This window comes from Lissotriton vulgaris, chromosome 2_1, assembly GCF_964263255.1.
Source record: "Lissotriton vulgaris chromosome 2_1, aLisVul1.2, whole genome shotgun sequence".
Lineage (NCBI taxonomy): Eukaryota > Metazoa > Chordata > Amphibia > Caudata > Salamandridae > Lissotriton > Lissotriton vulgaris.
The window spans coordinates 1,878,662,805-1,878,677,803 of record NC_141687.1 but is presented as its reverse complement, the minus strand read 5'-3'; the positions used below and the strand labels follow the sequence as shown (position 1 = coordinate 1,878,677,803).

General features: G+C 45.5%; 1 protein-coding gene across 3 annotated transcripts in view; it reads left to right on the top strand.

Moving 5' to 3' along the window:
- The window catches only part of ARRDC4 (arrestin domain containing 4), a 200,717-nt gene that overhangs the window by 100,871 nt on the left and 84,847 nt on the right, over positions 1 to 14,999 (top strand). For all 3 annotated transcript variants that reach the window (XM_086958080.1, XM_086958081.1, XM_086958082.1), the window contains exon 5: positions 4,467 to 4,723. In XM_086958080.1, coding sequence (XP_086814206.1) covers positions 4,467 to 4,723 — 257 coding nt within the window. The remainder of the gene's footprint in view (positions 1 to 4,466; positions 4,724 to 14,999) is intronic.

The window sequence follows — 14,999 nt, the reverse complement described above, 5'->3', positions numbered from 1 at the left end:
CTACTTCAAGGAGGACCTCCACCGGACTCTTTCCATTCAGCGGTGGTGGTTAGTATTTTAAAAAAACGAAAGGACAAGGAAAATATAAATTCGTACAGACCAATAAGCCTTAGACTATAACATTTTTACAAAACTTTTAGCAAACCAATTAAACAAAATAGTAGGGTCTCTGGTAGCTCATGATCAGTGTGGTTTTATTGCAGGCAGGCATCTCCATTCAAATACAACATTTTTATTGGAGGCACTAGATTATTTTAAGACTAACAAGGTGAAGGCTCAAATCTGGCTTTTAGCCGCGGAGAAAGCCTTCGATCTAGTGTCTTGGGACTGCCTTTTTGCTATTTTGCACAGTTTTAATTTCCCGATTGTTTTTATCTCTCTTTTACAACAACTTTACATGAATTCTAGGGCACAGATTAGCATTAATAATACAAATATTGGGACATGTCAGGTCACTAGAGGCACGCGACAAGGATGCCCCCTGTCGCCAATTTTATTCACGTTATTTATTGAACCTTTGGCGATTGCAATTAGGGATATAAGGACCGAGACTGCCCCAGTAGTTGGAATGACAAATATAAAATTATACGCGGATGATATTGCCCTTTTTTTAGAGTCCAAACCCTCAAGTCAATTGAAGATTTAAAAAATTTTCTCTGACTTCCAAAAATTAGGGGGCTACAAGATTATAGTCAACAAAACGGAAATTATCTTAGCCAACTGCACTGTAGACACTTTAGTACCGGAATTCAGGCAGATATACAATACATGCCCAAAGAGATATCTGGGAATATTTATATCGGATAATTTGGATGATCTGTACTCGCTTAACTTTCTACCTCTATTAAAAAAGGTGGGGTCGCTTTTAGATCGTTGGAATTTATTACCCTTGTCTCTAATGGGACGGGCAGCGTTAGTACGCATGTCAGTTTTACCTCTTTTTAATTTCCTCTTTAGTGCCGTACCCAGTGCAATCCAGGTCTCCTATTTTAGAAAAAGTAGATGCATTGATTTCCTCTTTTCACTGGGCAAAAAAATCTCCCAGGCTTGCACTCAGCACTTTATATCTACCATCCGCACAAGGAGGGCTGTCCCTTCCAAATATTAGAGAATATTACTTTGCGTCTTTTGCACACCATAGATTTAGGTTTTTTTTTTTAGAAACTTACCAGGCAGACAATTTTTTTATGAAGAAAATGTTGTTAGAATCAAAAATCACTGACCCGGTTAGAATTACGAAAGATCCAAAGAAAGTCCGCTATAAGTCCCTACAGTGGATTTTTAAACTGAAAACTCAGTTTTTGAAATTCTATTGTATCCCTAAAATAAGTAATACAACAAATGTAATCAATCTCAGTTTAGGAGAAGAGGGCTGCATGGACAATAATATAATAAATCTTTGGAAGGAGAATGGCTTCGAGAAAATTGAAGACTTCCTGATGGGTAATAGGTGGAAATCCTGGGATGTAATTTCTAGACAGATACATCACTCTTATACAATTTTGAACTGGTCTTTTCTTATGCTTAATCCAAAACTCAAAGAGCTTGATATAGGAAATTTATTTCAAAAAGAAAATATTTCTACAGCTTTGAATAATCAAATACTAAAAAAGATGAGTATTTGGAGTAAAATACTAAAAGAAAATAAAGGGCAGGAATCCTCCAAGAAGATTATTGAGAGGTGGAAAAAGAGGGACGATATTGTAATTAGCCAGCAGGTATGGGATAAGATAAATAAATTTAATAAAACCATATTCCGGGGGGCTAATTTTAAACGCATGCCATTTTATAATAAATGGTTAATTTACAGACCCCCTCTTTTCTTCACAGTATCTTCCCCCAAGTCGCCGACAAATGCTTCCGGTGTGAAGAAAAAGGCACCTGGAAGCATATTGTCTGGGAGTGCTCAAAAATTCAGTTATTCTGGAAGGAAATAGAAAAATATCTTTCTATCGAGCTCAAAACCACTATAATACTCGATGACTTAATTCCTGTCCTAGGCTGCTCCCCGAGCCACACTCCATAAGATGAGTCCCTTTTTATAGCTTCTTTAATAGCTAAATCCCTTATATTGCAGTCCTGGAAAACAGTTCTTGTACCAACCTTTCAGGCATGAAAGGCAAAATGATTACGAACCCAGGGCAGGGAAAGAAAATATGCACTGATTTCAGGGGCCCTTAAGAAATATGAGAAATGTTGGAGCTTGTTTGAATCCTAGTTTGTTCTCTGATGTTATCTAATTTTAACCACATCTTCTTAATATTAGTCTGCTAGACTGTCTTTATCCACACACATTGCACTTTATAATTAAGCTTTGAACTGATGAAATTTGAACGCGTTTTTGTATTTATATGTCCTGTACTGTAATAATTCTACTACAAATGTGTCTTGTAATGTTTATTCGTCTTTTATGAACTCTCAATAAAAAATAAAAAAAAGTTGTCCACTCTAAATGTTGTTTCTTTAACGCCACCTTGGTGTGCTACTATCCTCCAACTTTGCATCGCTATGACAGAAGCAGCGGCACACTTAGATGCACTGCCTGCCATTGGAGCTTAATTTACCCTACAAAACTGAGATTTGGAGAGCTTGATGTCCCATTCTGTTCTGGGCTAAGTTCGTTTGTTAATACAGAGACTGGGAAAGGACCTGGAGACTACAATTACAGCTGTTGTATTATTTACAGAAACATTAGTTCTGTTCTCGTTCTGAGACTGGTATTAATTATAGGGACTGTGATAACGAGAGCAATGCTCAGGCTCCAGCATGCTTGGATTGTAGTAGAATGTTTGTGTGGCACAAGCAGGATTTCGTTCGTACACTCACAATAGATATTGGTTTCATATTCCTTAAACAAATATTTAAACTGTCAATTGCAGCTGCTGTGCTTTGTGATAGGCAAAAGTCTTTTGTGGGATCTTTCAAATGTCTTATACCTTGGTTCAAGGAAAAGGTGGAACCTGCAAAAAATATGCTTGCTATCATATAATATACAAATATAACTATAGAGTTTTGGTCGTTACTGTTTTCATAGTGGCTATTTTGTTGTATGCATCTGTGGTGTGCAGGCTGTTGACTTCTGAGATGCTAACAGCACAAATATGACGCTAGGATAGCTACCTCTTAATATGGGAAAAATTACTGCAGTTGACAAGCTCACTGAGCAAGAGGCCCACTGTTCTATCCAGAAGTTAGGTCAAACAGTCTTGCAGGGTTTTAATTAAGCTATTCAGATTATTGTAGCCACGTGCCCCCCATAAGGCTCTACCCTCAAAGGGACCTAAATTGGTTGCATTTTAATTGAAAGGACTTCAACCAAACGTCTAATCCTGGCTGGCTTGTTATGCATTGGCATGAAACTAGAGGGTGATGGTGTGATGAGCAGTCTCAGCATTCTCTGCATTCTATGATGATAGATGGTATATGCAGGAGGTAAGCGTAAAGGGCTGAATGAAATTCATGCCCTTGGTACCAACTGGTTCTTCTGAGCACAAAACACCAGAGTGCTTTGGCGCATTAGCAAGGTTGGACTTCTGTTTAGCTGTTAAAGTTTTTAAAGCGATCTTGCCGGGTTCAGGTTCATAATTAAAATGCTTAGATAAAAAGCAGATAAGGATAATTTTGGTCTTCATCTTACATGAAGATTTGCCTTTATCACTCAAATATAGTAGAACCGTATATGTTTCTTGTGTTTGGTGGGAGTTCCTAGATTCTGCTGCCTTATACGGAGAAGCAGGTTCCACTGGTGCATCTGTTAATGCTTGAAAAGTTGTTCAGCTTCTGACAGCTGGAAGCTATTGATAGTGTCTGGGGGCTGGATGTAAATGTACTATTTGACCTTTTGCAGCATTTTGAATTATTATCGCAGTCTTTGGGGCATTAAGTGTTGGGCTCCCTGGTAAAGTCAGTTTGCATAGTCAAGAGGAGACATGATTAGGTGATGGCAGAGTAGAACTTATGGGAGAAATAAAGATGAGGGATTTGTTAGTGGGTGAGTGGTGCGGTGTAGTATGCTTGTCTAGTGAATTGATTCACTTGAGAAATAGGAGAGAGACTGGACTCAATAATGTCCTATGATTCGTTCACCTCAGATAGTCAGGAGCTCAGAGAGGTGTAGGTCCCTATAGGTTTCCTGTTATACTCGGAGCATCTTCAGCGCAGTTGTAGATCTTGGGTTGAAGGACTATATAATGTCTGGTAACCGGCTGAGGTATGCACTGAAAACGAGTAGTGAAATTAACACGCTTCAATGTATTGCCAGTCTAAAAGGAGATTGTGAAAGGGAGTCGACAAGGTAATACTCCTGAGGTAGATATCCATCTGTTCAGCAAGCGCAGCCCATTACCTATTACATTGCAAATGTTGTTTGTGTATGATTGTATTATTTACATCTTTCATTTTCATGAATATTTTTAAATGTTATTCACAATCGGCAATACTGACAGCGACCTTTTTTTTGTGCACAGGTGAAGCAATTCGAATTTATGCAGAAATTGAAAATTGCTCTTCTCGTCTTATTGTGCCAAAAGCAGCTATTTTCCAGATACAGACTTACGTGTCAAATGGAACAACCAAGACCTTTCGACAAATTCTTGCTAATGTGCGCGGAAATCACATTGCTTCTGGAAGTACTGACAGTTGGAATGGAAAACCCCTGAAAATTCCTCCAGTAACACCATCCATCTTAAACTGTGGCCATATCAGAGTGGAGTACTCTCTGGCAGTGAGTACATTGCTTAACTTGCCAATATCTTTAACCGGAATCATACCTTGTGTACAGGCCACAAAAAATATATATTGAATGAAAAGGTACACCGTTTTAATGTGTTTACTGTCGTACTTTTAACACAATGTTTTGCCATGTTCTCCGGCATAATATTTAGATCACAGAATTATTACAATATCAGACAACTACCATGGAAAGGGTTCCATGACACACTTTTAAGGCATTTCAGTTTGACAGTAGTAGGACTTCTGTAGTAGGGGATCTCTGTGTATAGTCATAATCTAGTGAATAGTACCGCCCATGTGCGTGGACCCTGGAGCAATCAAAAATAATCTCTTAAGCTGTCCTCAGTGCAGACCTGCATAGACACTTAAGAGAAAATTAAAGACAATAATGCAGCCTATACCTAAAAGGCTACACTGTCCAGTACTTCAACTAGAAATGCAAAGGATATTCCACCAACATCACATTTAACACAGTCTGTTAAGTTTCACCCATAGAGAAACTTCCCCTTCACAAAATCCTTGGAATGATAGAGAGGAAGGGATGGACAGACAAGCCCCCATAGGCTGCCATTATATGTCTGGAAAAGGGATATTGTGCCTTTAAGGAACTCTCGAGAGACCCTCGGTATCCCATGATGCACAGCAAACTCCTTTTACTTTCAGTTCTTTTTTCCGGCTCCTGCTAGCAGGACCCTGGAGCATTAGCTCTTCATTTTTGAGCTTTTTTGATTCAATATTTGTGATTATTTTTGAATTTTTGCAGCTTCACTCGACGTCTTTGGCCTTTATCTACATTCTGCTGTGTTTTTTTGGCAGAATTTCTGCAGTCTTCTTGTCTTTATACTATTTCTATCTGACAAGTGCTTTGTCTGCAGTTGAATTAAAGACCAAAGTTGAAGCTCACAGGGTTTGTATTCTGTGCTTGCCTGTGTCTTTTGACACCTGTCTTCTCTGTAACTTCTTTTCCAGGAAACTTTGGCTCCCAGGTTTGGAGCAGGGGAGTTTGAAGGCATCTTCAGCCTCTGGTTAAGGAGAGGGTAGGTCCTCTACTGAGTCCCATACTGTGACCTCTGGGGTTCTCCCCAGTATGAGCGCGTCTGAACTATGACTCGGTTCCGGTCAGCGTTGAGGACGGCGACGTCGAGAGCAGGGATACTCTCCGTCAACCCAGGACTCTGGTCGACGTGACATTGAAGGTCGACGTCTAGGAGTAGACTTGGAGGACCTCGACGTTGTGAGGATGATCGACATCGTCGTGAGGTTCAACATCGACATCATGGAGTGCTCGACATCATGGAGTGCCTCGATGTCATGGAGTGCCTCGACGTCATGGAGTGCCTCGACGTCATGGAGTGCCTCGACGTCATGGGGTGCCTCGACGTCATGGGGTGCCTCGACGTCATGGAGTGCCTCGACGTCATGGAGTGCCCGACGTCATGGAGTGCCTCGACGTCATGGAGTGCCTCGACGTCATGGAGTGCCTCGACGTCATGGAGTGCCTCGACGTCATGGAGTGCCTCGACGTCATGGAGTGCCTCGACGTCATGGAGTGCCTTGACGTCGAAGTACAGTCATGCTCGACGTCGAAGAGGCAGTGGTGCTCGACGTCGAGGAGCAGTGATGCTCCGCATCTCGGTACAGTGCTGCTTGATGTCGCAGTGAAGAGAGTTTGACACTGTAGTGACGTTTTGACATCGGGGTGCTGGTCAATGTCGTAGAGACAGTCAATGTCTTAGTGATGGTGACGTCGTAGTGAGGTCGACGTCATGGGTTACCGCCGCGGAGTCATTGCCGGCACTTGACTCCTGGGTCTTGTTCCAGGCCTCGCTCCGTGGTGAGCCTCTCATCGTAGGAGGGGACTTTTATGTTCCCGGCAATGTCCACTCTCGACGCTGAGCAGTTGATCAGCGTCATGGAACCCTTCTGATGGGGAGTCTGTGGCTACTTACCACTGGTAAGCGAGGGACGTTGGTCCTTTTGCTTAGTTTTGAGCATTCGCATACCTCCTCATCGTCTAGGTCGTCTCCTGCTCTGCCACCACTGGTGAGACCACCGGGGATGTTCCCTCTCCCATCCACCACCTCAGGGGCCTTTGGCCCCCCCAGTCTGCGAACCCCCGTGGAACCTTGATGACCTAGAACGAGATCTCATTTTAGGGCATTGGTCGCATGGGCTCCGCTGTCTTCCGTTAGGTCCAGACGTCACTGTTATGGATGCCCGGGATGCATCTTCCATGAGTATGGGGAGGTGCTCTCCTACTCTTACAAATCCCTCCTAGCGGGTTGGTCACTGGTTGGCGGTACTTAACTTTCGTCCACTCCCACAGGCCAGGAGGTTCTGGCTTCGAACATACTCCTGACTTGGTCACAGGGGTGACGGCATGCAGACAGCATGCTGTGAGCCGCTGTTGCAGGGCCGTTGTGGTAAGATCCCTGTGTGTGGGTGTTTCTTCACCGATTTGTGGTTCCCCTGCCGAGAGACAGGAGGGAAGCCTTACAAGAGGTAGTCTAAAGGGCCTGATAGTTTCAGATCTAATCATCGGTGTTGGAGCGGAGTTTTCTCTCCTGGCGACCCCCAGGTATTGCCATGGGTTTGTCCTACGTTGCCATACTCTTATTCGTCGAACATCTCTGCAGCCTGCGGCATAGCAGTGTGCGTCTACTCTCCCGTTCATTGGGCAACCCTTGGGCTGCCATGCGGGAAGGGAGTGGTCCGCATGAAGTCTGAATCTGATACTTTTGAAGGCTGTAGGTTTGGGGAAGCGTGGAGAACGGCTTAAGGCCTTCCGCCTTTTCTAGCGGCGTTTTTTCTCCCAGAATTTGTCTGTGGTCCCGGGCCGCCATTTAATAATTCAAAAGTATATTGTGCGCAGTGGATACGCGGGAGAGCTTTATGCTCCTCGGCGAACAAAGGCCGGCCGGTTCTAAGACAGTCTTCGTTTGTCAGCCCTCCTCCCTCCTCCAGCAATTCCACTGGTTCGCTCGCAGTTCCAGTTGCGCGTGTTCCGAGCGGAGGCCGTTACCCTGTTAAGAAGAAGCGAGATAAGACGTCCCTCGGTCTCTAAGAGAGGGTCTTCCCTCACGGTGCTTTCGGGTGCGAGAGAAGGACCAGAACGAGTTCAAGCCCATTCTGGTTTTGCGATAAGCAAACAGATGGTTGCTGTTTTTGCGCCCGATTTATCCTAAGCTGCAAAGAGGAGACTGGCTTTGCGCAATAGATCTGCAAGATGCGTACTTCCATGTGCCCATTGCACGGAAACACCGGAAGTTCCTGCGCTTCCTAGTTGGCACTAATCACTAACAGTACACTGTACTACGGTTTGGACTAAAGTCTGCACCCAGGACCTTTTCGAAATGCATGGCTGTGGTGGCAGCGCACCTGAGGAAGAACAAGGTGTTTGTCTACCTGTACCTAGACGACAGGTTGATCAAAACCTCCACCTTCCAGGAAGCGCAATTGCATTTCAACAGGATGGCCGTTCTGTTGAACCAGCTGAGTTTGCACATAAACATGTCCAAGTCTGTCCCGATTCCTGTCCAGTGCCTACAGTACTTTGGAGCCTCCATCAATACGCTGTCAGCAAGCGTGTCTCCTTCGGAGGAGCGACGCTTATCGATCCTTCGGAAGGCTCAGGCTCTCATTCCTGTTCCATCTCTGACAGTGAGGACGGTGTCGTCTCTACTGGGGTCGATGGCCTCTTGCATCTTCCTCACGCCACATCCACGGCTCCACATGACGCTGCTGCAGGAATGTCTGGAGGACCAGTGGGATCAGAGGCGAGGGAGCGGGGACGACAGGATCAGGCTGTCCCTTCACGCCCTACAGTCCCTGATATGGTGGTGTTCAGCAGAGAACATCCTCAAGGGGGTTCCATTCCACAAGGACATTCCGAGTCAGACTTATTGTCACGGATGCGTCTCTCCTCGGCTGAGGAGCGCATTCAGACCAGCTACAGATTCAGGGAACGTGGTCCCCTGCGGAATCCACGTACCACATCAATTTCCTGGAACTCAGAGTGGTTCACTTGGCCCTGAAGGCTTTTCATCCGTCCTTCCAGACCAACTCCTTGCTTGTGCAGACGGACAATACGACCACAATGTATCATCTCAACAAGCAGGGGGGCTCGAGATCGCGCACTCTGTCACTGGAAGCGCAGGCGATCTGGCACTGGCTGCTAGCCAGAGGACTGACCATAATGGTCACTCATCGGCCAGGTGTGCAGAATGCTCAGGCGGACGCCCTCAGCAGGCTCGTGCAAGAAAACCACGAAGGGGTTCTGAACAACGAGGTTCTAGTAGGCATCTTCGGGAGGAGGGGCACTCCAGACGTAGATCTGTTCGCCACCGCCGAAAACAGAAAATGCCGAGACTTCGCCTCCAGGTATTACCAACTGGGGACTCTGGGGAATGCGCTATGGATCAGCTGGTCAAACAGCTTGTTGTATGCTTTTCAACCCATTCCCCTGATTCCGATGGTGCTCGTCAAGCTGTCCCGGTCCAGAGCGCGGATGATCCTCATTGCTCTGGAGTGGCCTCGACAGTGGTGGTTCAAGGATCTGCTCCACCGGTCTCTTCAGCCTCACATGCGACTGCCGTGTCGGCCGGACCTTCTCACAAAGTTCGGGGGCAGATGGTGCACCCCAACCTCTCATCGTTGAGTTTGGCAGCATGGCTCCTGAAATAGTGCAATATGGAAACCTTAATCTGCCTGAGGATATTATGAACATTCTCATGGAGGCTAAGCAGCCTTCCACTAGGACGTCTTATGCCTACAAGTGGAAGAGGTTCTGTATCTGGTGTGCGTCCAAGAACCATGATCCGACGACCTGCAAGGAAGATGTGGTCCTTCCATACCTCTTGCATTTTGGCTCAGTCTGGCCTTAATGTTTAATCTATTAAGGTTCACCTCGAAGCGTTAACTGCGTACAGGAAATGTCCTTCACAGACTTCCAGGTCCCTGTCATTAAGGATGTTTTGTAAGGATTGAAGAAAGTGTTTCCTCCTGTTCGGAGTCCTTCGCCTTCCTGGGAATTGAATGTGGTGCTGTCCAGATTGATGAAGGATCCTTTTGAACCCATTCATAAGGCCTCACTGCAGCACTTATCGTGGAAGGCGGCTTTCCTTGTGGCCATTACATCGGCCCGAAGGGTGAGTGAGATTCAGGCATTATGTTGTCAAGAACCTTGTACTGATTTTCATACTGCTAAGGTTGTGATGCGTACTCACCCCAAGTTCCTTCCTAAGGTGATCTCTGATTTTCATGTTAATCAGACTATAACTTTACCTATCTTTTTCCAGAATCCTTCCACTCCAGCGGAAAGATCTCTTCATTACCTGGATGTGAGAAGGGGTTTGAAATTCTATCTGGATAAGACCAAGGACATTCGTAGGTCAGACCAACTGTTTGTTAGCTATGGGTCGGTCAGGACTGGTCTTGCTACCGCGAAACAGTCCATCTCTAGGTGGATTGTGTCCTGTGTCCAGTTATGTTACCAGAAGGCTAATAAGACCTTAGGAGGTAAGCCTAAGGCTCATTCCACCAGGGGCAAAGCGGCTACAACGGCTTTGCTACGTAATGTTCCCATTGCAGAGATCTGCAAGGCTGCCACATGGAAGTCGGTCCATACCTTGCCTAAGCATTACTGTCTGGACTCTGATGCCAGAGCAGATGCTAAGGTTGGGCAGTCTTCGTTAAGAAATCTGTTTGCACAGTAATGGTGTTGTCTTTTTCTCCACCGCCAGTTAGATTGTTGGGATGGGCTTTCCATTCTATTCACTAGATTATGACTATACACAGAGATCCCCTACTACAGAAGGAGTAGTTTCTTACCTGTAACTCCAGTTGTGTAGTAGGGGTATCTCTGTTGTAGTCATAAGCGCCCGCCCTCCTCCCCGGTGGAGAAAATGGTACTGTAATGTATGCTACAGGCCTTACTTTATACACCTTCAAAAGGAACTGAAAGTAAAAGGAGTTTGTTGTGCATCATGGGATACCAAGAGTCTCTGGAGAGTTCCTTAAAGGCACGGTATCCCTTTTCCAGACATAAAATGGCAGCCTACGGGGGCTTGTCTGTCCATCCCTTCCTCTCTATCATTCCTAGGATTTTGTGAAGGGGAAGTTTCTCTATGGGTGAAACGTAACAGACTGTGTTAAATGTGATGTTGGTGGAATATCTTTTGCATTTCTAGTTGAAGTACTGGACAGTGTAGCCTTTTAGGTATAGGCTGCATTATTGTCTTTAATTTTCTCTTAAGTGTCTATGCAGGTCTGCACTGAGCACAGTTTAAGAGATTATTTTTGATTGCTCCGGGGTCCACGCACTTGGGCGGGAATATTCACTAGATTATGACTATAACAGAGATACCCCTACTACAGAACTGGAGTTACAGGTAAGAAACTACTCCTTTTCACTGCAGTATGCTCAGTGAAACAAAGCAGTGGTTTCCATGCAACAGAATGCCAGACTTAAAGCCCTGGCTCCACCAGTTACGCCGTTATCCATCAGTGTTTTGTTTTCACTCTTCTACTTCGGCATAACTTTCTGTTTTCGACTACCACTCTTTCCCTAATTTTCTTCTGTTGCTTCAGGGAGGAGCAGAAAGTGCATAGAGGATTATTGGTGTCTTGTAGATGCACTCCAAACTAAAAAAAACACGTCCTACATGGTGCTTCAGGACCTTCTTCATAATGCAGCCATCACCCTTTTCCACTGTCTCATTTATTAAGTCTCGTCCTCGAGACCTATTGTCGTTGAAATGCCTCTCAAGAGAAACAGACCGGGGCACGCGCGGCGATTGGGGTCTCAGGACGCGCACGTCCAGCCCGGCGCCATGCACATCTCCTAAACACATTCACAACAAGTCAGCTTCTCGCAATCGCGTGCGCACTCATACAGCCACACTCATGCATGCACACACACAGACACACACATGCACACACATACACACACACAGACCCCTACAACTAAATAGTCGCACTGGCGGCTGCCGAGTGAGGAGCTCCCGGGTTGGGGATATCCCCCTATTTACCCCAACATCCACCCCCAAACCGCTAAAGTCTATTTCCTTGTGTCTTACCGGCCGGAATCAAACTCCTGAGTTCCGACGTCCATTACCTCGACTGCCTCTACGTTCTTCAGCAGGCAAGAGCCCTCCGACTCTGCCTCTCTGCTCTTCAGCAGCACCGAGCCCTCCGACTCTGATGTTCTGCGAATCCACCACCTCCAGTCGGATCGAAACTACGGCTCCCTCCTCTACAACAAAGACACCATTTGTTCCTGGAAGTGAGGACACTCGAGCTGCCGGTACTGAATAATGAACAGGATTGATCTCCTTGTTTAAGAATAGTGCACAGCTTCACGCAATGCATGCCGGGATCAAGTCGGGCCATTGATAGCGAGGACGCCACGCCTATGAAAACTCGTGTTTTTAGTTTCACTTTCTTTGACTAGCGTTGCTCTCTCGCCTATTCGCTGCGAAGCTGTGCACTGTTCTTAGAGTCCTCACCTCTCTAGCTTGCGAGGCTGGGATGTAAACGCGCCCTGACACTGTGACTAGTCATCAGCTGCCCCTGTCTTTTCGTGGCCCGCATGAGCCTGGATTGCCCTGCGTGGTACGTTGGCTGAGTCAGGAGAATGGCCACCGGCTTCTCGTTCGGGGCCGGTACCGCCACTGCCACCCTGGGGGCGACCACAGGAGGCACCTCCACAGGAGGAGGGGGCTTCTCATTCGGAGCGGTGGCGCCAAGGTAAGGAGATTTGGTGAGTCTGCCCTATTTGTCTGTCTTTCGAAGTTAGATAACCCGAGGCTATTCAACACCAGTGCTGAAGTTCTCGCTCCTTTTTATATGTAACCCACCCTTGTTGTAGCCCCCATCTTCGAAAATTGCAGAGGATGGCTAGTTGTGTTTTATTAAGCTGTAACCTGAAACTTGTTTCTCTTTGTTGCACAGTCTGTGCTCCTAGTTTAACTCTTGTTGCAGTCTGCCTGGCCAGTGTGTATTTATCATTTGCACTACGTTCTGCCTGATGAGTGTTGCCCAATGTGCCCGGCGAGTGTATTTTTACCACTACCTGCTTATTTTGCTTGACTACTGTATTTTTTCTCTATGCTTCACTGTCTACACACCTATTGTATTATTAACCTTTCTACACAGTCTTCCTGGCTAGTGTGTTTTTACCTCCTGCTGCACATTCTGCCTGGCTAATGTATATGTATTATTTGCTGTGCATTCTTCCTGGTTAGTATATATTGCCATTTACTGCCTATTCCGCCTGGCTAGTGTAATTGTACACCTTGCTGCGCATCCTGCCTGGTTCGTGCATAGCTTCCATTTTCTGAACATTCAGCCTGGTCAGTGTATGTTTACCTCCTGCTGCACATCCTGTCTATCTAGTGTATATCTATAATTTGCTGCACATTCTGCTTGGCTAGTGTTATTATACCTCTTGCTGCACAGTCTGTCTCACTAGTGTATTTTTACTTCCTGGTGCACATTCTGCCTGGCTAGTGTATTTTTACTTTCCGCTGCACATTCTGCCTGGCTAGTGTATATCTACCTTGTGCTGCACGTTCTTCCTGGCTAGTATATATTTGACATTTGCTGTATACATGGCCTACGTATTTTCTTGCCTATGTTCCCTGGTTGTGATTGTTTTTCTTGCCTATGTTCCCTGGTTGTGCTTGCTTTTCTTGCCTCTCTTCCCTGGTTGTGATCGTTTTTTCTTGCCTCTCTTCCCTGGTTGTGATCGTTTTTTTTCTTGCCTCTCTTCCCTGGTTGTGATCGTTTTTTTTCTTGCCTCTTTTCCATGGTTGTTATCGTTTTTTCTTGCCTCTGTTCCCTGGGGCATTACTGGGCAGAGGTGGGCGTGTGGTGAGGGGGAGTGGGTGCCGAGGGCACGGACGCCAGCGCACCAGCTGACCTGTGGCTCTGTGTGTGTGTGTGGCTCTGTGTGTGTGTGTGTCTGTGGCCCTGTGTGTGTGTGTGTGTGTGTGGCTGTCTGTGTGTGTGGCTGTCTGTGTGTGTGGCTGTCTGTGTGTGTGTGTGTGTGCGTGTGGCTGTGTGTGTGTGTGGCTGTGTGTGTGTGTGTGGTTCTGTGTGTGTGTGTGTGTGTGTGTGTGGCTCTGTGTGTGTGTGTGGCTCTGTGTGTGTGTGTGGCTCTGTGTGTTTGTGGCTCTGTGTGTGTGTGGATCTGTGTGTGTGTGGCTCTGTGTGTGTGTGGGGCTCTGTGTGTGTGGGGCTCTTTGTCTGCTAATACACTTGACTACTCTCTAATGCTCACCTATTGCCATTGTAAATGACAATACAATTTATTTATGTTTAAAAAAAATGAAAAGAATGCCATTTGCAATGCCAATAGCTCTAACTTTAACAAAGACGAGACCATTGCATTGTAAATGCTTGCTTATTTACGGTAAGCACCCAGAAGTGAGAATACTCATAATTTCTTTTTCCTAATTGTGTGTGGCTCTGTGTGTGTGTGGGGGGTGGGGGGGGGGCTCTGTTTGTGTGTGTGTGTGTGGGCTCTGTGTGTGGGCTCTGTGTGTGTGGGCTCTGTGTGTGTGGGCTCTGTGTGTGTGGGCTCTGTGTGTGTGGGGCTCTGTGTCTGCTAATACACTCGACCACTCTAATGCTCCCCTATTGCCATTGTAAATAACAATACCATTTATTCATGTTTTAAAAAAAATTGAAAACCATGCCATTTGCAATGCCAATAGCTCTAACTTTAACAAAGACTAGACCATTGCATTGTAAATGCTTGTTTATTTACGGTAAGCACCCAGAAGTGAGAATACTCATAATTTCTTTTTCCTAATTCTACCACTCTGTTTTTTTTTCTTTTTTTTTCTTGCATTGGAGAGAACGTAGTGAATAGCCAGCAGTGGGATCCCCAGTAATGATGTGCCAACAGGGAGATCATTGTATATTCTTTCACTCCACGAGTAACACCCCCACCCCCACCTTAAACTAGAACTTCAACTATCATGTGATTCTAAATCGAAGATTTCTCCGCCACTAAAAACAAAACAATTGTGGTTTATTAAAATGTGACAAATGTTGTAGTGTGGTGTACTACTTAGTTCCACCATAATTCAAATAAGTGCTTTATTATGTTGGTTTTGATGTCTTTAGTCACTTTCTAATATGGCTTCCTTGATCCATGGCATGCTTCTTTTAATAGTGTCTCATTTTTTTACCTTGAGCTTTTAACTAACATCTGCTTCTACCAGATGGCAGTGGATCTTGCAAGAATATTATTGGAAAATAGT